The sequence below is a fragment of the Sphaerodactylus townsendi genome, linkage group LG15 (genome assembly GCF_021028975.2).
Source record: "Sphaerodactylus townsendi isolate TG3544 linkage group LG15, MPM_Stown_v2.3, whole genome shotgun sequence".
NCBI classification, from domain to species: Eukaryota; Metazoa; Chordata; class Lepidosauria; order Squamata; family Sphaerodactylidae; genus Sphaerodactylus; species Sphaerodactylus townsendi.
The window spans coordinates 17,396,554-17,418,556 of NC_059439.1; the positions used below are offsets into that span (position 1 = coordinate 17,396,554).

At 46.7% G+C, this 22,003-nt stretch overlaps 1 protein-coding gene across 1 annotated transcript; it reads right to left on the reverse strand.

Annotated features, from left to right (window-relative positions):
* Positions 1-1,855: 1,855 nt before the first annotated feature.
* SOST (sclerostin) lies at positions 1,856-9,670 on the reverse strand. Its single transcript, XM_048516875.1, has 2 exons — positions 9,404-9,670; positions 1,856-4,198 (listed from the first exon to the last, which is right to left on the reverse strand). The coding sequence occupies exons 1-2, from the start codon at positions 9,627-9,629 to the stop codon at positions 3,777-3,779; spliced, it is 648 nt and encodes a 215-aa protein (XP_048372832.1). The 5' UTR covers positions 9,630-9,670; the 3' UTR covers positions 1,856-3,776.
* Positions 9,671-22,003: the final 12,333 nt, after the last annotated feature.

A 22,003-nucleotide genomic window follows, 5' to 3' on the forward strand; every position in this document is an offset into this window, starting at 1 on the left:
CAGTCTTGAAGAACGGCAAGGAAGCAAAGGAGCAGCATAATTATATGGCCTTGTGTAGACTAGAAGCTGCCCAATTCATATCAACAGATGATATTAGATGTGTTGAGGCCCAGATGCAGAAGCATCAGCATATGGCAAGAATGTCCATTTTTACAGAAGTGAAGATACGGTTCAGAGATGGAGCGAATTGATTGAGGCCTGCAAAATATTCATATGTATGAAAGAGTGATACGATCTGGGGAGAAACCAGAATATATGTATGAGAAACTTGTAAGCGTTATTTCTGACGGACTTACCAGTTTTTATATATTGTAAGAAGCCATTTCAAGTGCAGATGATTTTGTAAGGTGTTCGTTATTATAAGATTAGTTAGCCAAGAACGGGTACCTTTATCAAGTGAGGCAGCTGGCTATTGTGAGGAGACGATTCTAAAAACTTATAAATATGAGAAGCTGAATTGACCAACAGCTTTTTCTCTGAAATTGATCAAGAGCTTTTTCTCTTCCTTACCTGTGTCCTGCTTAATTTTGAAGGATAAGAAATGATGGACTCAATTATCTTCGTAACAATGATGGATGATATAATTTTCTGTTGAGCCAGCGTGGTGTAGCGGTTAACAGCAGGTGGATTCTAATCTGGAGAACCGGATTTGATTCCCCACTCCTCCACCTGAGTGGCAGAACCTTACCTGGTGAACCAGATGTGTTTCCACACTCCTACATTCCTGCTGGGTGACCTTGGGCTACTCACAGTTCTTCGGAACTCTGTCAGCCCCACCTACCTCACACCTACCTCACAAGGTGTCTGTTGTGGGGAGAGGAAGGGAAAGGAGCTTGTAAGCCACCTTGAGCCTCCTTACTGGACAGAAAGGTGAGATATAAATCCAAACTCTTCTTCTTGATTTAGCCAGTGTTAAGAATGCAATAGTTATGTTTTAATAAAAGCTTAATAATGGAAGCAGAGATTCTGTAATAGTATTGCGTATGTACTATACTCATAACAAATTGGACTCATTACTGAGGTGTCCCTTTGGCTAGGAATGGTCTGATCCAAGAAAGATAATTGGAGACTTTAGACTTCTTAAACCGACATCTATATCTAAATCAGGGCCGACCTGAGTAATCTAAAAGTGCACGGACCCAGGGAGAACTCAGGAGAAAAATGTAACATCAGGTGAAACCATGCATGAAAAGAAATTCGAACAAAGCTCTTGATTATTTTATTTGTATTTACAAAGAATTTATATGCTGCCTTTCACATTCATGGTTCTATTCCTTAACAACTACGGTTCCTGCAGAAAGCATTTTTCGATGATAATATTCATAATGATCATGATGATATAGCCTGAAATCATACTTTGTGTGCGTGTGGCCATATCACATGGATGACTCATGTTCAACTACAAAAGCTAGGTGTTCCCAATTCTGGACTCATGCAGTTGATTCTTTGGGCCAAAATGCAAAACTCTGGGCACTTCCGCACATGCAGAATAATGCACTTTCAAGCCACTTTCAAGCCACTTTGCAGCTGGATTTTACTGTGCGGAATCACAAAATCCACTTGCAAACAACTGTAAAAATGGCTTGAAAGAGCATTATTCTGCATGTGCAAAAGTGCCCTCTGACAGTTGGTGGTGGTATGATTGTTTCGAACTGTCTCTGCAGCATATGACTTGACTCGCTTGCTCGAGCTACTTGGGGAAACCTGCTTAGGGGACAGTGCATTCAGCTCTCTTTGCTTCTGTCCCACTCGCCTCCTCCCCCCCCCCCCATTGGTATGGTTTATGTAAGACTGAAACACTAAAGCAGGGTGTGAAACTAATTGACCTCACAATTTCTTCCAGCATTCTGATTCTCACAATGGGGTTTTGTTTTGTTTTTTTAAAACATCACCACTCTTCTTTTTCACAGTCATAACTTTATTAATTTAATACATTTAGGAATATATCTGTATAACTCTGAAATAAGCTAAATATCTCTGGAGCAGTGCTGCCTAGTTGCTGTAGGGAAAAAATCACCAAAGGAACAAACAGCATAAATACTTTTTACAGAGAAATAAATATGCCTTTCAGTCTTGGAAAAACAGAGCTTTTTCACTGCCAAATCCACTGCCGGTCCACTTGGATGCAAAAATCCATTGAGATTTTTATAGAAGGAAATTTTTTAAAACAACAAGAACACACACATCAATAATTAGAGATGGAGAAAGACAATTTTTGTGTCTCAGCATTTTGCAGTGGGACAGCCTATAGTCCAGTGGTGGCGAACCTTTGGCACTCCAGATGTTATGGACTACAATTCCCATCATCCCCTGCCAGCATGGCCAATTGACCATGCTGGCAGGGCCATGGAATTTGTAGTCCATAACATCTGGAGTGCCAAAGGTTCGCCACCATGGGCCTATACCATCGGCCCTGCAAGTAATGATTTCCCCACGATAGTCAATAACACAATTTCAAAGACAGATGGATGAGAACAGCTTTGGTTCCCTAGAAAACAGATTCCGAAAAGCAATTCAGGGTGCCAAGTTCCACTCGGGTGGGAATCCTCCTGAAATTACCCCTGATTTCCAGGCTACAGAGATGTTCCTCCTGGAGGAGATGGCTGCTGAGGATGGCAAATTCTAGGCATCCCATCTCTGTTGAGCTATATTTTATTTCTGTTATCACATTTCTAGGCCGCCCGTCCCCTTGAGGGCTCAGGGTGGATTACAACATATAAATTCACAATTAAAAGATCCATTCCCTCGGAGGAAACGTCCCTTACTTCCCCAATCACCGCTCTCACCCCTCTCATATTTCCAGGGATTTCCCAATTCGTAGCTGTCAACCCTATGCATGCCTTACTGAAACATTCCTTAGTGCTGGCCAACAATGGGTTTTCAGAAGATCCTATCATGCCCTGAGCTAGCCTGGTCCACATGATCTTTTTAAATATCTGGTTACGTTTACACCCATCTCGCCCCCATGGCTTTCTTCTTTTCCTGCGTGGCAGGCTGCTGTCCCTAACAGAGACACCAATTTCCCAAACAAATTGCTTTTTCGTTCCACACGCTCCCTAGGCAAAGCGAGGCGTCTACAAAGAGGCGTCTATCCGGCTCTGTACAATATAGCACGGCTTGTCCTCTTCCCGCAGTCCTTGCGTTTGAGCAAAATGTCACGCTGCCGACTGCAGGAAGAGAAGTGAACATGTACCATCAACAGAGTACAAGGCATGTACCTCTGGTGATGTTGTGGGGTGACAAGGTGCCATGCGCCAATATACAACCCAGGTAAAAGCAAAGGATAGCAATGTATTACGGGGATGCACTGGACATTTGCAGGTGAGCCCAACAGCCTTACGGACATTGCACCATCTAAATGCCTGCAGGTGTGTTTCGTTTAACAGAGGTGTGCTTGGCCCTTTGTCAGACAAAGCAAGCGCGAGGGAGTCTTGAAGAATGCAATGGTTTACGGGAACCACCCCTCTTTCAGTCGGATGAGTCATATGGACCCCCCCCCCCCTTGCTAACCTCTTAGGCTGATGGCCGCTTCCTTGACCTCCATTTCATTCTCCCCCCTCCCTCTCTCATCCAACTAGACAAGGAGCATCCAACAGCTTTTGACAGCATCAGCTCTCAGTCTTAGGGGGGGGGGGCAACCACGGTGCCCGTGGCCGTCCCTTCTTTCTGTTCCATTTGTTCCTGATGCCATCAAAAAGGGAGGGGTATCAGGCAAAAAAAATCCCCCACTACACTTCCAGACTGGGTCTCTCAAAAAAAACAACAACAACCTTATACTAGTAAGAGTTCTCCAGCTCTGGCTGGTTGGCCTTACTGCCCCTAAGCCTTGAAAGGTGTGGTTTTTTGTTCTTCTGAGGTCGGGCAGTCTCTTTGCTGAAATCTTTGAGCTGGGAGCGGTTGTGGTAGCGGGTGTACCGTTTGCACTTGCAAGAGGTGACGGTTCTGGTCTTGATCGTCCGAGTGTCCTCGTTGGGGCAGGCGAGCTGCACTCGCTGGAGGCGACTGTGTGCCGGGATGCAGCGGTAATCCAGAGCGTTCTGCCGCCACCATTTGCCCTTGCCAATGGAGTTAGGCAGGAGATGGGACGGGAGGCACTGCCCGGAACAGACCAACTCTCTGATTGGCTTGATGCTGCGGCATGGACCATTGGTGATGTAGCGGGTGGAATGCTGTTCTCGACAGGTGAACTCCTGAGGCTCTGGAGGGAAGGAAACATGAACTGTTTATGGAGAAGAGGTATACTGGCACCTTGCTAGAGCCATTGTGTTAGAAACAAGGAATTAGAACACACCATCAGTATCACCTGGAGAAGACCAAAACCACATCTTGTCCAGCCATCTGCTACAGGGCAAGAGTGCTCGTTTAACTTTAAATCATAAGTATTTTTTTTCAAATTGGACTTCTGTGTTCATACTTGTGAAACTTCCTAAAGAAGCACTGATGTCATTCATACCACGTCATCATTCATATGACATCATTATTCTATGTACTATGTCATTGTTCATATGACGTACTATGTCGTTATTCTATGTCATATGACATACTATGTCATTATTCGCATGATGTATTCACAACAGCGAAGATGGCAAGCTTATTTTTAGGTAAATTGGTCGAAAACCATTCGCCCGTAAAGGTGCCCCACATTAATGGGGCGGCTGTTTTGTTTTGACTTAAAAGCATTATTTTTAATAATTAGGGGAAAAAAACGAGGGACAGGAGCCATGTTGGAAAAAGACTCTGCCTTCTCTTTCTCACAACAGGGAATGGGGTGCTGTGTGGTTTCCGGGCTGTATGGCCGGAAACCACACAGCACCCCAGTGATTCCGGCCCTGAAAGCCTTTGACAATACAACAGGGAATGCCTCTTCTAAGATGGACCCCACTGTGAAAAACAAACAAAACAAAACATTTCTTCAGGCTGTTGTTACATTCATAGGCAAATACAGGCAGATGTTACTGATTACTCAGTCAAATATCTCATGATTCGGCAGGACAACCGTAACAGTAGCTCACCCAATGCCTACCACAAACACCACCACAGCAAGCAGATTTACCTTGGGGGGGAAAGGGGTGGATATCTGTCCATTCTTAACTACAGTGACCAATAATATATTTTGCAGAGGCAAATCCCACCCATTGACCTTTCTTAAAGGCAACATTGATGAATCCAGCCAGCTTTTGGGCTCCATGTTTTCCAATTCTCCTCCATGTTACAGGCCCTTTCCCATATGGTTTTTGTCTATGTTGGTCCTGTGATGCCCATTTTTTTTCACCAATGGAAAAGAAGAAGAGTTTGGATTTATTCCCCCCTTTCTCTCCTGTAAGGAGACTCAAAAGGGCTTACAATCTCTTTTCCCTTCCCCCCCCCCCCACAACAAATAAACAACTAGACCTCCCCTCCCCTCCCTGGTTAACCATCATCCCATGTGGACTCCCATAGCTGGGTGGAATCAGAATTGAATCCTGTGGCAACCATAACCTCTCATGAATGGGCCATCCAGGAGAGCGCAGATAACAGCAAAGACTCACAAGTTCAGTCAAGAGGGATTAAACTTGCACAGATGTAACCAACCGCAGGAAATGTTGAATCACCCCGAAAACATTTGGCTGAGCTCTTAAAAGGAGTTTTGCATGGTGTCTGTGATCCTCCCTAGGCGCTTCACTCAAAATAACAATTCCATCACGCTCTGAGTATTCACTGAGTGGTCTCCAATGGGACAGCCACAGACAGATAAATAGGGGAAAAAATAGCTGAATTTGATATTTGGTTTGAAGTATTATTACATTGCTAATGGTCCATTGATTGAAATGGGTTCAGGCTGAAGAAACGCTGCATAGGGTTTCATAGTATGTGTTGGATCAAATATATCCTACCAGATTTCTTAAATGCAGCTTTCCAGCTCTGGCTAGACTAGTCCTTAAACAAGGCCTGAATGGGGTTGAGCTGGAGTTTACTGGCAGTGAGGAGTAAATATCAGACCCCAAGTAGCATATCAGAGACCTTCTTATAACACAACTGGAGAAACCCCAATTTCTGTTCTGTACAGTTTCAGAATGTAGACATTCAAATGTCTCACTGTATTTTTTTAAACCAGTGCCCTTCACATGGAAACATTAAACATCATTGGAAAGACTAGACCAGAAGGCCCCTGTAGTCTGAAATGGTATGGTTAAAAAACAGATAGACTTCCTCACCTGCTGTTTGTCAGAACTAGACCTGCCTCAGTTTTTACAGGACCTTGGAGAGCTCCCATCCAAAGCAGATGTTGCTCCACCAATGGACAGAGCTCTTCAAAAAATGTTAAATTTATCATAAAGTTGCAACCTACTTATGGCAACCCTGTAGGGTCGTCAAGGCAAGAGACATTCAGAGGTGGTTTGCTATCACCTGTCTCTGTGCAGCAACCCCCGGTATTTCTTGGGGGGCTCTTATCCAAATACAATCCAGGGCCAACCCTGCTTAGCTTCTGAGATCTGATGAGATTGGAGTAGCTTGGACTATCCAGATTAGGACCAGCTCTTAAAGAGTGCTGAAATCTCCAAGCCTCAGCCCTCACCTGAGATTTGTCCCCAGCCCTCAACTGAGATTGGTCCCCAGCCCTCACCTTAAATTTGTCCATGTATCTTTAAATAACAGTACACCCACACTGAAAATATCCTAGATTCCTTGCAGCTCAGTTCATTGCTAACAAGTCATGTTTTTGAGGCTTCAGCTTGATCTGTTCATGCTACTTAGCAATTCCAATGCACTCTACAGTATTCAAAGAACTTCACACGTTATCTTAATAATCCCTACAACACCCCTGTAGAGTTGGCCAGGATTATTATCACCATATCACTGGTAGAGGACAGGGGCTCTACCAGAACTCATTTATGGGAGAACTGTAACAACCAGGTGATGTAGCTCTCTCTGAAAAAAATTACTTAAAATTATGGCACCAATGGCCCCTTGTGTTGGAAATGTCCATTTTGAATGGATTCCCCCACTTACTAAGAAATGGTACATCAATACCACTAGAGTCATTAGAAAAATAAGTGAAATGGCCTCTAGAGCTATTGACATTTCTATTGACCTACAAAAGATACAAATAATACACATGGAGTATTATTAACTTCACAAGTCATAGCAACCAAGGATTGTTCATGTTTCCATTTTGAAGGGAATGGGAAAGTGTCAGCAGTGGAAAAATGAGAGCGCAAAGCCATTACATGAAGCAGAAGGTCGCTTCCTAAGTTAGAGCCAAAGGATTGGATCCTGGCAGCTTTTTCACTGAGCCTCACCCCCAATCCCACTCTCAATTATAGCTCCCCCCCAAAAAAAAAAAACAGTTCTGGTTCAGGGAGGTCCCCACATTCCCAGCATAATAGTTTTTAGGTGGCCAAAAAGGGAGCTCATGTCTCTGAAAAGCAATTGATGCATCTCTGAGTGTAGATCTCATTACAGCAGCAGATTCAGAATACAAAACAAGAGATTTTAGAAGGAGAGTGGCCAGCACTGTTTTATGGTACTTATTTCGAAGAAGAAGAAGAAGAAGAAGAAGAAGAAGAAGAAGAAGAAGAAGAAGAAGAAGAAGAAGAAGAAGAAGAAGAAGAAGAAGAAGAAGAAGAAGAAGAAGAAGAAGAGTTAGATTTATATCCCCCTTTCTTTCCTATAGGAGACTCAAAGGGGCTTACAATCTCCTTGCCCTTCCCCCCTCACAACAAACACCCCATGAGGTGGATGGGGCTGAGAGAGCTCAGAAGAACTGTGACTAGCCCAAGGTCACCCAGCTGGCGTGTGTGGGAGTGCACAGGCTAATCTGAATTCCCCAAATAAGCCTCCACAGCTCAGGTGGCAGAGCGGGGAATCAAACCCGGTTCCTCCAGATTAGAGTACACCTGCTCTTAACCACTACGCCACTGCTGCTACCTGACTCTAGCAACTGTAAGCCTGCCCATCACCAATGCTTCCACGTCTGCCGTTTGTAGTGCAAACTTGAGGACCCCTTCTGCACATGGAAAATAATGCACTTTCAATCCACTTTCAATGCACTTTGCAGCTGTGCGGAATAGCAAGACCCACTGGCAAACAATTGTGAAAGCGGATTGAAAGTGCATTCTTTTGCATGTGCGCAAGGGACCAAAGAGAAACACAGTTCCTTGGCAGAACCATGCGGACGTCATAAGGATAATTACAGGGAAATAACTATTTCATCCTGACTCTTTATAAACCCTAGCAGCAGAGCCTTAATTCGAGTCATCAGCTCAAGGTAAGGGATAGAAAGCTCTAGCACAGTGGTTTTCAACCTAGGGGTCAGGAGTCAGGACCCCTTGGGGGTTGAACGACCCTTTCACAGGGGTCGCCTAAGACTCTCTGCATCAGTGTTCTCCATCTGTAAAATGGATAAGTGTTATGGTTGGGGGTCACCACAACATGAGGAACTGAATTAAAGGGTCGTGGCATTAGGAAGGTTGAGAACCGCTGCTCTAGCAGATCCCAGACTGGTCACCAGGGAAAGAAGCTGGTGCTAACTAAGGGCTGCCAGGTCTCCCCTGTTTGCCCGGTGGAGATAGGGGGTAGGATTGCTGGCTGCAGATGGGGGAATTCTTGGAGATTTGGGAATGGATCCTGGGGAAGATGGGGACCTCAGTGGAGTACCCTCCAAGGCATCCATATCTGGTGAACCAGATGTGTTTCTGCACTCCTCCGTTCCTGCTGGGTGACCTTTGGCTAGTCACAGTTCTTCGGAGCTCTCTCAGTCCCACCTATCTCACAAGGTGTTTGTTGTGGGGTGAGGAAGGGAGAGGAACTTGTAAGCCACATTGAGTCTCCTTACAGGAGAGAAAGTTGGGGTATAAATCCAAACTTCTTCTTATCTCCGGAGCAACTCATCCCTGTAGGCTGGAGATCAGCAGTAAATCCGGGAGACCTACCTGGAGGCTGGCCTCCCTAGTGCTGACCCAGCCTATGTGGTACATGAAATTCAAGGTCTTGAGCCAGTCTTGCAGTGTTGATGTTAACACCGAGCCATTTCTCATGCAAAAACAGACAGCTAAAGAGAGCCATTAGTTATGCAAATGAAATTCCTGCGGTTAGGTTTGCAGGGGATGTGAACAGCTGCCAAGGTAGCTTCACGCAAGACGCTGTCTGGCTGCTGTCAAAAAAAAAAATGACAGATCAATTTTACTGGGCCACTGAATGTGAAAGCTTCCATATTGCACAGAGTTCTTCGTCAGGGTCCTAGTGAGCCACACGATGGGTAACGGTGCACTAAATTAAAAAGGGCCTTTGTTGTCAAACATTTCAAGAGTCCTGCTGCAAAAGGCGCCTCGCCACCCCAGATTTTTCTTCCTGCTACAGCATCCCAGCCATCCAGACGTCCCCACACACTGACAAACAAAAAACACCCCTCTACTTTTCTTACCAGTCCGGCCCAGAGAAACCTGGGGGCGCCTCTCTCCTTGCTGGGCCCGGTTGTTCATGGTGTCGTTGTCGCTCTGGGTGTATGGTGGCTGCTCCTCAGCTGGCATCTCGGTATACTCAGGAATGATCTCGGTGGCATCATTTTTAAGCACTTGGCCCCCTTCCCCCATGGGAAAGGCAATTTGAAACAAGATGCAGACGGAGCAAACAGCCCGAGAGGTCCGCATGGCAGCAGGCGGCCGTAGGAAGCTTTCCGACGCTCTCTCGGGTCCTCTGGACTCTTCAGGCAGCACAAAATTATTCTCCTTTTTAAATTCCTTCTCAGGAACCAGGCAGCCAATGAAAGGGAATGGGAAGGGCTAGGGGGGGTCGCAAAGAGGAGGGAAGATGGACTCGCACCAATTTGTCTGCAGAAGGCCAAGAATCCCGTGGGTGGCTGGGCAGACGGCCGTCGGGCAAACTGGCAAAACAGTATTTATCTTCACGCAAACTTTTCTCACTTGTTTCATTCCTGGACAACAGGGGGAAAAAATGGCCGGGCAAAAAGAGAATAGAGCAGATCGGCTAGCAATTTCTTGGCAGATGTGCTGGAACTTCCCCCCGCACACACACACACAGACACACACTGTTTAAAAAAACATAAATCTTGTTTGTCTCCTTGACTTTAATATGTTTCCGAATCATTAAAACCAGAGGCTGGCTTTCTCCTCCTGTCTTTCCCAGTTCTGACTACAGCTGAGGCCTCCGGGGGGGGGCGGGCGGTATGTTAAATGGAACCAATAAATTAATTGGATAAATAAATGCGGATTTGTCTGGAGAGCTCCGATGCGAAGGAGACCCTTCCTTCCGTTCTTAGCAGCTGAAAATCCAGTCGGATATGACCCCAGGTTTCTCCTCCTCCTAGTCCTGCACCAAGCGTTAATTGAAATCATGATTTGGAACAAGACGCAGCAAGCAGCCTGAGAGGTCCAGGAAGGTTTACAGCGCTGGTGTTCCCTGGACTCCTCTGCGGCACAAAATCATTAAAATCCTTTTGGAGAAACCAGCCAGTTTGGAGGCCTGTGCAGACACGATCCAGATTCCCCCCTTGGCGCAAGCTACAACGCAACCGCAAGCAATGAGGCTGACATATGTAGGGTTTCCAAGTGGCAACCACACACCCGGCAGACCAATTAATTGGTCTTGTGTCTCTGGAGACAGATAGCGGCCAGGGACAAAGTTTCTCTCATGACAGTGTCAGAGACCGATCTGTGAAAATGATTGTTTCAGTCGAAACGCCATTTGGAGGTGACGATCTCTGGGATATGTAAGGATAAATCTAGACTAGCACTTGTTCTGACACAAATTTCATTATGTTTCACTTCGTTCTTCACCGGCCTGGTATTAATCTTCAGGCATTTCCTACAAATGTAAATTGCTTGCTCCTTAAAACTATGAGCTTAGTGACAGAAGGCCGTCACTAGGCCAACAGAAAGCAGGAGTTGTCTGTGGGACAGCTCCCGCTTTGGATGCAAAATCCTTTTCTCCCAGCTTACCTAGGCCCTTTCCGCATGGGCCAATAAACCCAGGACAACAACGGGTAAAACCCACTGTGGGGGGGGGGGACTTTGCATAGTTCCTGCCTCTAAACCGGGTCTGCCCCACATTTTCCTCCCCAGCCAGGGTTTTTCAACAATCGCAATGTTCGCAATTCTTCTGTTTAACGCGGCTGTGAGGTGCGTTCAAACAAGAGAATCGTGAAAATCGTGATTCTCGGGAAAAAAAAAACCCGGCTCCCATCTGTGGAGCCATGCAGGGGAAACAGGCCATATCACGCTGTGTTTCGCAGGCAGGGAAGGGGGGAAAGATGCATCTTTGTGTGAAGGCGTGCGCCCTGGCCAACACGCTGACTGTCCACAGTTGTGCAAACGCACCAGGGTGAGGGCGGGTTCATGTAACCCATCTTTCCCACGCTTTATTGGCCCATGCAGAAAGGGCCCTAGTTAAAAGGATCAGACGATCTCCACCGCTGACCTTGGGTGCTGCTGCCGGCCGGAGCAGGCAATGCTGGTCTTGATTGCCAGCTGGGACGAACTGCCAGCTGAAGCAGCACATGGCAGTGCCAGCGGATTTGCCCTCCCCGAAATGCTTACCCTGGCAGAGGGGTGAAGCACTGGTGGGCAGCCGCTGCGACCCTCCCCAGCACTGAGACACAACGTCAAATGCTGCACGAGCATCCCAGCACCCCATGATATAATTTAACTTCAACTTTGGTGACGGTCATAGACCAGCAATATGAAGAGGATACATAGCAACGAAATAAAAAAGTCAAACAAACAACAATAAAAACAAAGGAGTTACCAGTCAGCAGCAATAGAAGAACAACAAATGCAAACAAGTATTTTACCCTTTCGAAGTGAGGAACTTGCACGCTTATTTATCATGAGGCTACGGTTTTTATGTGCAGAAGAACACAATTTTGCCACAGCGTGCGAAATACTAGGCTCCTTACCCTCAAGCCAAATTCTGGCAACAAAATACTCTGTGGTGTTGTTGTTGTTGTTGTTGTTGTTGTTGTTGTTGTTGTTGTTGTTGTTGTTGTTGTTGTTATTTGTTGTTGTTTTTGTTTGTTGTTGTTGTTGTTGTTGTTGTTTTAGTTTTATTCGGCTTAATAGGCCGCCCAACCCCCGAAGGGCTCTGGGCGGTGTACAATGAGACATAAAACAAACACAATATAAGGTCTCATAAATACAATATAACGATAAAACATTAAAATTCTTTAAAATACATTATAGCAGCAATTTCAAAAATTACAAATAAAAATAAATGCCCAAATGCATGCACAGATGGCGCCGAACCCAATATTAGATGTATGGACTAAGTGTTGTGATACAATTTCAACTCCTGGAATCTGTTGGGACAAGTCCTGGAATGGGTGAAATAACAAAAAGTAATATTAGGGCGCACAGTGTGAAGAACTGCCTTTTCTGAAAGGAGTCACTATTAATACAAACACACACACCCCAGAGAGCTCTTTACCTGTTTGATACGGTAGTCAGAATGCCAGGCGAAGGTCCGGAGACCCAGGTTCAAATCCCCACTCTGCTATGGAAGCTTGTTGGGTGATCATGGCCCAGTGCCATACAGTTTAACCTACTTCACAGGGTTGTTGTGAAGATAAAATGGAGGAGAGGAGAATGACATAAGCTGCTCTGGGTCCCCGTCAGGGAGAATGACAGGTTGTGTGTTTGTATGTAAAGTGCCATCAAGTCACAGCTGATTTACAGCAATCCCCGCAAGGGACTTTCAAGGCAAGTAAGAAGCAGAGGTGGTTTGCCATTGCCCTCCTCTGCAGAGTCTTCCTTAGAAGTCTCCCTTCCAAGCACTGAAGTGGCTTAGCTTTCAAGATCTCATGAGATTGGGCCGTCGCATGCCGCCTTCCCTCCGCAGGCAGGTTATAAATGATGTACAATTTAACTCAATGGACCATTCCCTTGAAAAAGATGTGTAACTAGACACCTTCGGCTTTCATAAAGTGTCCTGTTGCACACAAAAGCCAGCATGGTGTGGTGGTTAAGAGCAGGTGCATTGTAATCTGAAGAACTGGGCTTGATTCTCCGCTCTGCCACTTGAGCTGTGCAGGCTTAAGAACATAAGAACATAAGAACACGCCAGCTGGATCAGACCAGAGTCCATCTAGTCCAGCATTCTGCTCCTTGCAGTGGCCCACCAGGTGCCTTTGGGAGCTCACCTGCAGGATGTGAAAGTGTTACCGCGCTGCTCAGGGTAACACTTTCCTTGCTCTAGAGTATCCCGCTCTCGGCAGCGCCCAGGAACCCAAGCAAGACCCGACAAGGCTCGGATATATATAAAAGAGATTTATTGAGATGCTGACCTAAGTGTCAGCACCTCCCTTCCGCACAAACACTGCGCTGCCTAGCAGCCTTACAATCCCTTAAGTACACTTTCTCCCGTCGGGAGCCCGGGAGAACCAAAGACAGCCCACCACCATTCAAAACAACCAGTCATTCATTTGCAACATGCAGGAACCAATCAGTGTCCGATATGCATCCTCTTCTCAAGTTTCGCGCCAGAGCAGGGCGAGGCGATGACGTGTCCACTGGCGGGGGACACACAAAGGTTTTCTCCAGGTGTCCGGGGTCAGGAAGCCAAGAGCGATGACGTGAGTCCCCTTATCTGCCTGCTGACGAGATTAAGCAGGGCAAGGCGCTTCGGCTGAGGTTTCCCTTTGTCTGTGTGCATCAGGGGACTTTACACGTGAATGGGATAAGTCCGGGTGGGGCAGAGATGGCTCTCTGCCCTGGGCCAAGGAGGTTCCATACAAGCACAAATACAGGGAAACTTACAAATCCTATTTCTACCTAATACAAATCAGTTCCTACCTAAACAAATACAAGACAGAAATAAATTTTCCAATTGTTTTTAGTTCAGACATAGTCCAGGAGCGGGATTCTCTCCTGGCTCCGCTATCAAAAGCAATGGCCTTCTGCTGCTGCTGCTGCTCCTGAGCACCTAGTCTGCTAAGGCATTTGCAATCTGAGATCAAGGAGGGTCAAGATTGGTAGCCATAGATCGACTTCTCCTCCATAAATCTGTCCAAGCCCTTTTTAAAGCTATCTAGGTTAGTGGCCATCACCACCTCCTGTGGCAGCATATTCCAAACACCAATCACACGTTGTGTGAAGAAGTATTTCCTTTTTCCAGATTAGCTTGTGCACTCCAACACATGCCAGCTAGGTGGCCTTGGGCTAGTCACAGTTCTTCGGAACTCTCTCAGCCCAACCCACCCCCAGGGTGTTTGTTGTGGGGCGGAAGGGAAAGGAGATTATAAGCCCCTTTGAGTCTCCTTACAGGAGAGAAAGGGGGGGATATAAATCCAAATCCTTTGTTTCATTGTTTGGTCCTTACTGTAAATGCATTGGGAGAAAATGCAGCCTTTTTCCATGGGGAAAAGGGAAGAATGGTTAATGAAACATCGGCACAAATGTCTGAGGAAAGCTGGCTGGTTGGCAATGCTTTCTATCAACGGATGAGGTCCTGAGAATCATTGCACAAACTTGGAATTTCATTCACTGAGAAACAGGATGCAAAAAAGGGAACACCTCCAGACTTATAAACACAAGGGAAACAGTCTGGTGCAAGGTGGACGGCAGAAGCGGAGGAGTGAGCGAATTAAACATCTGTTTTTCGCTTCTCAGTTGGGAACGCTGAGTGGGGATATAATTCAAAACATCAGAGTGGGTTCCTGTGATGGACAACACAAAATAAAGGGGGGAGATGGGTTTGGGGAAAAAAGAAAGAACAGTGTTAGGTCTCGGACCTTGAATCCATCAACTGACTCTGGACTTTTTGATCAGTCGCGTTTATTGGAAGGCAACAAAGCACCCAGCTTGAGAAAGCCAGTTCTGACGAACCTGGTTTTGCTATCCCTTTTATCCAGAAACAATCCCCCCTCCTGTTTTCCCAAAGAATGTGAGAAAGAGTTACTGAGGCACCCCAAGGTCAGCAATTGATAGAGAGAAAGCGACCTGGCCTTCTGTACCCACAGAGCAATGGAAACATTGCAGAAGGTGTCAGGGGTAAACCTAGTTATCTACAAAGCATGTGAAGCCATAAAGACAAGTCGAAGGAAAGGATCCCATTACAGCAGTGGTAACATATAGCAGGCTGGTATATCATGTTGCGATTGCGTTGAGGTAGGGATGCATCTCAGTCAACTAGATACAATCACCGCCAGTATTTTTGCAACACTTACATGGAGTTAGAAATGCATTTAAATCATCTAGGCCAGGGGTCTTCAAACTATGGCCCTCCAGATGTTCATGGACTACAATTCCCATCAGCCCCTGCCAGAATGGCCAAGTGGCAGGGCTGATGGGAATTGTAGTTCTTGAACATCTGGAGGGCCATAGTTTGAAGATCCCTGATCTAGTTAGACCGGTTTTCCAGATAATTAGGGACTTTATCACTGTCAGCATGGCCACTGGGCTGCTGGTAGGGGCTGATGGGGAATTGTAGTTCCTGAACATCTGGAGAGCCGCAGGTTCCTACCCCTCGATCTAAGCCATAGGTGTCAACTCAGCCCAGATGTTTGATTGACTAGAAGTTCATCATCCACTGCCAGCATGCTGGCAGGGGATGATGGGAACTGTAGTCCAAAACATCTGGAGGGCCGCGGGTTTGACACCTGTGATCTAGGCGCAATCCCTGACAAATAGGTGGCTGCTACTGAGGAGCATGGCATCTATGACTCACAATATATGTATCATAGCCCCTTTGGCAGCCGCTTTTGGAGGGAAGGTGATGCCAGAAGGAGATGAATTGCAGGGAAAAAGGAGCAAGAGAGAAACTGATCTCTAAAACCATCGTAAGTGCTGTAAAAGATCATTCACGTCTGCCTTAGGTCATTATAGGGAAAAAAAACCTGTCTGGTAGGCATTGTGTCAATATACAATAAATTTTAGGGTAAACGTTTTAAGTATCAACTGACTGGCTTCGGTGTTTTAATCTTTTCCCTCCTCTCTCTGAAACTCTAAACTCCCACAGTATTTTGTACTCACCCAGATCTGAAGAAGGCTACAATAAATGTAAAAAAATTGGAAGCGGACACCAATTAGGACAATCCGCTCCAGATTTCCATGCCCACTCCTCGCTCCTTGACCAATTCATTTCTGCTGTGACTCTTATTCCTTGTTAATTTATGGCACTGCCACTTGTTGGCGGTTTTCCTTGCACGTCCTTTTAAGATCGCCCTTGTCATTTCACCCAGAAGGCCATTTATAATGCCCACAGTCCGCATATCATGCTGAAAGAGTGAAACGATCCTCTCAGGATCAAAGACTCCAAGATGCCACTGAGATCTACTCGTAGGTCTAAATAAGCGTTTTGGTTTCCCAGGGACATATCTGGGTTGAACGGAGTTCTGTTTCATGGGTGGCTTTTCAGGGGTTCCAGCAGTGCAGTTCAGGGCAATCAGCATTATTTCAGTGATAGACGTTTTCCCGCAGCCAAAAGGGGAGTCCTACCTTTCCCCACAACCCTCCTCCAGACCCATTGACACGGCACATCATGCCGCATGCACCAAATCGTATAAACAATGTGTAAATACATCAGTCAGCCAGAGATGATAAAGGAACAACTTTTTATTTACAAAAAAAAGCTTACCATTTGATGTTTATTTAAATCCACATTCCCAATGTTATTTCAAGCAGCTTTAACAGAGATGTAATTCTCCCCTACACCCTAACATAGATTTTGTTCTCCCCAGGGAAGCTAAGTGGGGGCACGCCTGGTTAGTGCTTGGATGGGAGACCTCCAAGAAATACCAGAGTTACTGTGTAGGGGCAGGTAATGAAAACCACCTCTGCAAGGCCCTTTCTGCACAGGTCAGTAAAAAAACCCGTTGTGGGCAGGAACTTTGTCTGGTTCCTGCCCCTAAAGTGAGTCTGCCCCGTGTTATTTTCCCCAAAACAGGTTATTCAAGAATTGCACTCTCCGTGATTCTTTTTAAAAAGAGGGGAAGGGAAAGGAGCTTGCAAGCCACCTTGAGTCTCCTTACAGGAGAGAAAGGTGGCATACAAATCCAAACTCTTCCTCCTCCTCCAAACTCTTCCTCCTCCTCCTACAGGAGCAGCAGTGGCATAGGAGGTTAAGAGCTTGTGTATCTAATCTGGAGGAACCGGGTTTGATTCCCAGCTCTGCTGCCTGAGCTGTGGAGGCTTATCTGGGGAATTCAGATTAGCCTGTACACTCCCACACATGCCAGCTGGGTGACCTTGGGCTAGTCACAGCTTCTTGGAGCTCTCTCAGCCCCACCTACCTCACAGGGTGTTTGTTGTGAGGGGGGAAGGGCAAGGAGATTGTCAGCCCCTTTGAGTCTCCTGCAGGAGAGAAAGGGGGGATATAAATCCAAACTCCTCCTCCTCCTCCTCCTCTTCTTCTTCTTCTTCCTCTTCTTCTTCTTCTTCTTCTTCGGCCCAGGACCATGTGCAGATGACTTCCAGCAGAGCTCAACACCATCTGGAGGCTATACTGAGAGAGGTGGTCCTGCAGATTAACTGACCAGGTGCAATGGAAACCACCCCCCTCACCTTCTTAACTTCTTGAGACAGGCAGACCACTCTGTGGCCAGGCTTCTCAGATTTCCCACCTTTTTCATGGACTGAGCTGCTTCAGATGGTAGCCTATGGTGTAATAAACCATTATGGCTCAGCCCTATAACTGTCCCAGAAGGTAAAAGGAGCCCATTAATTTTACTTTCTTGGCAAATCCCTTCTCACAGCACACAATAAAACTGAGGCAGATTCAAATAAGTTTATTAACAGAGGAGATGGGAATCGGAGATAACTTGGATGGAAGAAAAATAAGACAGGAAAAATATATTCAAGAGCTTAGGCTTAGAATAATCAGTTCTTAGTTTTTTGGCACTGGCACAGACTTATTAATGCTCGTTCAGTTTTCAGTTTGACTGGACAAAGAGTTTCACCAGCTGGACATCTATTGGGCCAGGGACTACCAGAAAATTTTGATTTGCTGATCACAGTGCTCTTCGAGGGATGTACCAGGAGAGAAGGTCCCGCAGGAATTCTGGCCCAAGAAGACTGTTTAGGACTTTGCACATCCATACCAAAAGCAGTACCAAAATCCTGAACTTGATCCAGTGCTCTGATTGAATACGTGCCAACTGCTCTTGCTGCTGTGTTCTGGATCAGTTGGAGCTTCAAGAGCAGGCCCAAGTCGTAAACCAAATCGCGTGCATTTCAGATGCTCTTCAGTCTGGAAGCAAGAACGGCATGGCTAATGCCGTTTACTCCACACAATACTCACGCAAGTGCTGTCAAGTCACACACAGCTTATGGTAACCCCAGCAAAGGGCTTTCAAGGCAAGGGGGAAGTCATTGCCTTTCGCTCCAGCGTGGCACTATACGATTCCCTTCCCCGGCGCACAGTGAATCTGACCAACAAAAATAGAACTGTGGCACCATCTGGCGTCTAAGAGTGGTAGGTGCAAATATAGTATAAGGGGGGGAAACTAATTTTATAAGAACATAAGAACATAAGAACTAGCCTGCTGGATCAGACCAGAGTCCATCTAGTCCAGCACTCTGCTACTCGCAGTGGCCCAGCTGGATCAGACCAGAGTCCATCTAGTCCAGCACTCTGCTACTCGCAGTGGCCCACCAGGTGCCTTTGGGAGCTCACATGCAGGAGGTGAAAGTAATGGCCTTCTGCTGCTGCTGTTCCTGAGCACCTGGTCTGCTAAGGCATTTGCAATCTGAGATGAAGGAGGATCAAGATTGGTAGCCATAGATCGACTTCTCCTCCATAAATCTGTCCAAGCCCTTTTTAAAGCTATCCAGGTTAGTGGCCATCACCACCTCCTGTGGCAGCATATTCCAAACACCAATCACACGTTGCGTGAAGAAGTGTTTCCTTTTATTAGTCCAAATTCTTCCCCCCAGCATTTTCAATGAATGCCCACTTATAAAAGCAAGTGGAAGATATAAATGGGGGTGATGTGAGATTTCCCACCCTCTGAGTTTTCTGCAAGACTTTATTTGATATCATTCACAGGCTAGGAAACCTGGAGCACAGTGGCATGACTGACAGGCCCCTTCCGCACATGCAGAATAATGCACTTTCAATCCACTTTCACAATTGTTTGCAAGCGGATTTGGCTATTCCGCACAGCTGCACAGTGCACTGAAAGTGGATTGAAAGTGCATTATTCTGCATGTGCGGAAGGGGCCCAAGTCAGCCCCCTGGATTCTCTGGGTCAATACTGTCCGCTCGGACTGGCTCCACCTCTTCAGATTCTCAGGCAGAAGTCTGGTATGCCTTCATCGGCCACCTGATCCTTTTCAATGGAGATGCTAGAGGCTGAATCTGGGGTCTTCCGCATACAGCACAGGTGTCACGGGCCCACAACGTTTCTTAAGTGTTCAAGTTAACTTGAGTCAAGGGGAAACTTACAGGAAGGTTTGCTAATTGTAGTAATTGGGGTGGGAAACCATCTAATTTAGAAATTCTAGAAACAAAACCAAGGAAGAGGAGGAGGAGTTTGGATTTATATCCCACTTGTCTCAACAGTAAGGAGTCTCAAAGTGGCTTACAAACTCCTTCCCTTCCTGTCCTCACAATGGAGAACTTGTGAGGTAGGTGGGGCTGAGAGAGTTCTGAGAGAACTGTGACTAACCCAAGGTCACCCAGCAGCGTTCATGTGGAGAAGCAGGAAAACAAATCCAATTCGCCAAATAAGAGTCCACCACTAATGCGGAGGAGCTGGGAATCAAATCTAGATTAGAGTGGGGACGGGGGTTGGTAGTTGTGCATTTCTTGCACTGTGAAGGCATTGGACGATGATCCTTGCAGTCCCTTCCAGCAATAAGTTTCTGAATTGCTCCCAGAGATAAAAATTTCAAAGCTGAAACATGACCATTGTGCAAAAAATCCTTGAGCAGACAGATCTGGAATGTGTGGAGACTATCATTAGGACCTTTTGGAAATGAAGAAGGCAAATGGGATTAAAATACCATACACCAGTGATGGCGAACCTTTTTGAGACCAAGTACCCAAATTGCAACCCAAACCCCACTTATTTATCACAAAGAGCCAACCCGGCAATTTAACCTGAATGCTGAGGTTTTAGTGTAGAAAAAACCAGTTGAGTTGTCTCACCCTTCCTCCGCCCCACCCGCTTGAGCAGGGGCCAGCCTGCTCTAGCCTCCAGCAAGTCTGGCATGCACTGCTCTGTGCCTCTCTAGCATCTCTGTCTCCTCTGTGGCCCCCTCCCCCCCGGGCAGCAGCCACCTGGAGCCCAGGCACCAGGCCCGCCAGCCAAGTCCTCCCTGCTCACCGCATTGCACGCACGTCGTGCTCAGTGGTGCAGGCCAGCCTAGATGTGTGTGTGTGGGGGGGGGTGATTTTCTGCCCCCACATGACGAACTCTGTGTGTACGTGCCCACAGAGACGGCGCCAAGTGCCACCTCTGGCACCCGTGCCATAGGTTCGCCATCACTGCTGTTATTCTATTTAAAATGTAGGGTGTTACACAGGTATGCAGGATTGCTATCTGACCAGTGGTAGGATTCAAAAAATTTAACAACCAGTTGTTTACAAGCACCATGTTAACAACCGGTTCTGCCAAAGCGGTGCAAACCTGCTGAATCCCACCACTGTACCTGACCCTGTCAAGGATTCAGTGTGTGGGTAAGTTACTTGCCATCTTTCTTCATGATTCTGCGGAATCCTTGTACACTTGAGAAATGCTGCCACCATGAGGACAATTTTGAAACTAGCCTTGTTTGTATTACAAAGAACACGTTTGGCTTGTATTACAGGTATCAGCAAACGTGACCATGCCTTCACTTTGAAGCCCCTTACGCACAGCAAATGTATAACAAGGAACTGTTGCAATAAAGGAACCTGTTTCTCTGTTTTCACATTCACATGCATCTGTGCAGGCAGAGATTGGAGTCCACAGAAACAGTCTGGGTTACTGGTACCCCTTCGCGTGGAGACACGTCTATTTTTTAATTGCTTCCCACACATGTGCAGCTATGCAGGCGTGCACACATGAACCCCTACAGCCATGCCGATGTCCCACAATACGACCAGCTGCACCTGCATAGCTACACAGATGCAAGCCGCAACAATTTTTTTTTAAGGAAAAGGGAGGCAAATAAAATGCCTCTTGCCTGGCCGTTCAAACCAGGAACCACCAGGATAAATGTGGGGTTTGCATCATGTATTCAGATGTACAGGTATTGAGTGTATTTCAAGTTAGCTGAGTGGCCCAGACAGACACAAAGGATGGCATTGCAGAAAGCTCACGATGGCTACGGGAAAACAATTTCCTCCCTCCAGTCCCCTGCAGCCCCCAAGAGAGTAAGTTATTTGTGTCCCTGGAGAGAAGGTGAAGAGGTGACATGATAGCTATGTTTAGATTTTTTGAAGGGATGTCATGTTGGTGAGGGAGCAAGCTTGTTTTCTGTTGCTCCAGAGACTAGGACCAGGAGTCATGGGTTCAAGGTGAAGGAAAAGAGATTCCACCTAAATATCAGGAAAAACTTCCTAATAGTCAGGGCTGCCCTCCCCTCCCTTGCATGCCACACCTAACCCTAACCCTCCCTCACTTCCCTCCCTTGCATGCCACACCTCCCCCTCACTCCCCTCCCTTGCATGCCACACCTCCCCCTCACTCCCCTCTCTTGCATGCCACTCCTCCCCTCCCCTCCCCTCCCTCACTCCCTTTCTCTTGTATACCAACCATCCCCCTCTCTCCCCTCCCCCTCTCTCCACTAGGGTGGATGGGCCATGTCCAGATGCCGGGGCCCCTCCCCCTCCCTTCCCTTGCATGTCACCCCCTCCCTACTTCCCCTGCCTCACTCCCCTTCACTTGCATGCCACCCCTCACACACTCTCCCTCCCTCCCCTCCCTTGCATGCCACCCCTCCATCCCTCTCTTCCCTTCATTTGCATAACACCCCTCAGAATCAAAGAAAAACACGGGTGTGGGGGGGGGGGACACGGGGTGGACTCATGTTAGGAGCAGAATCCATGCGAAGTTCCCCCCAAAATGGGTTTTATACCGTCATTAGTC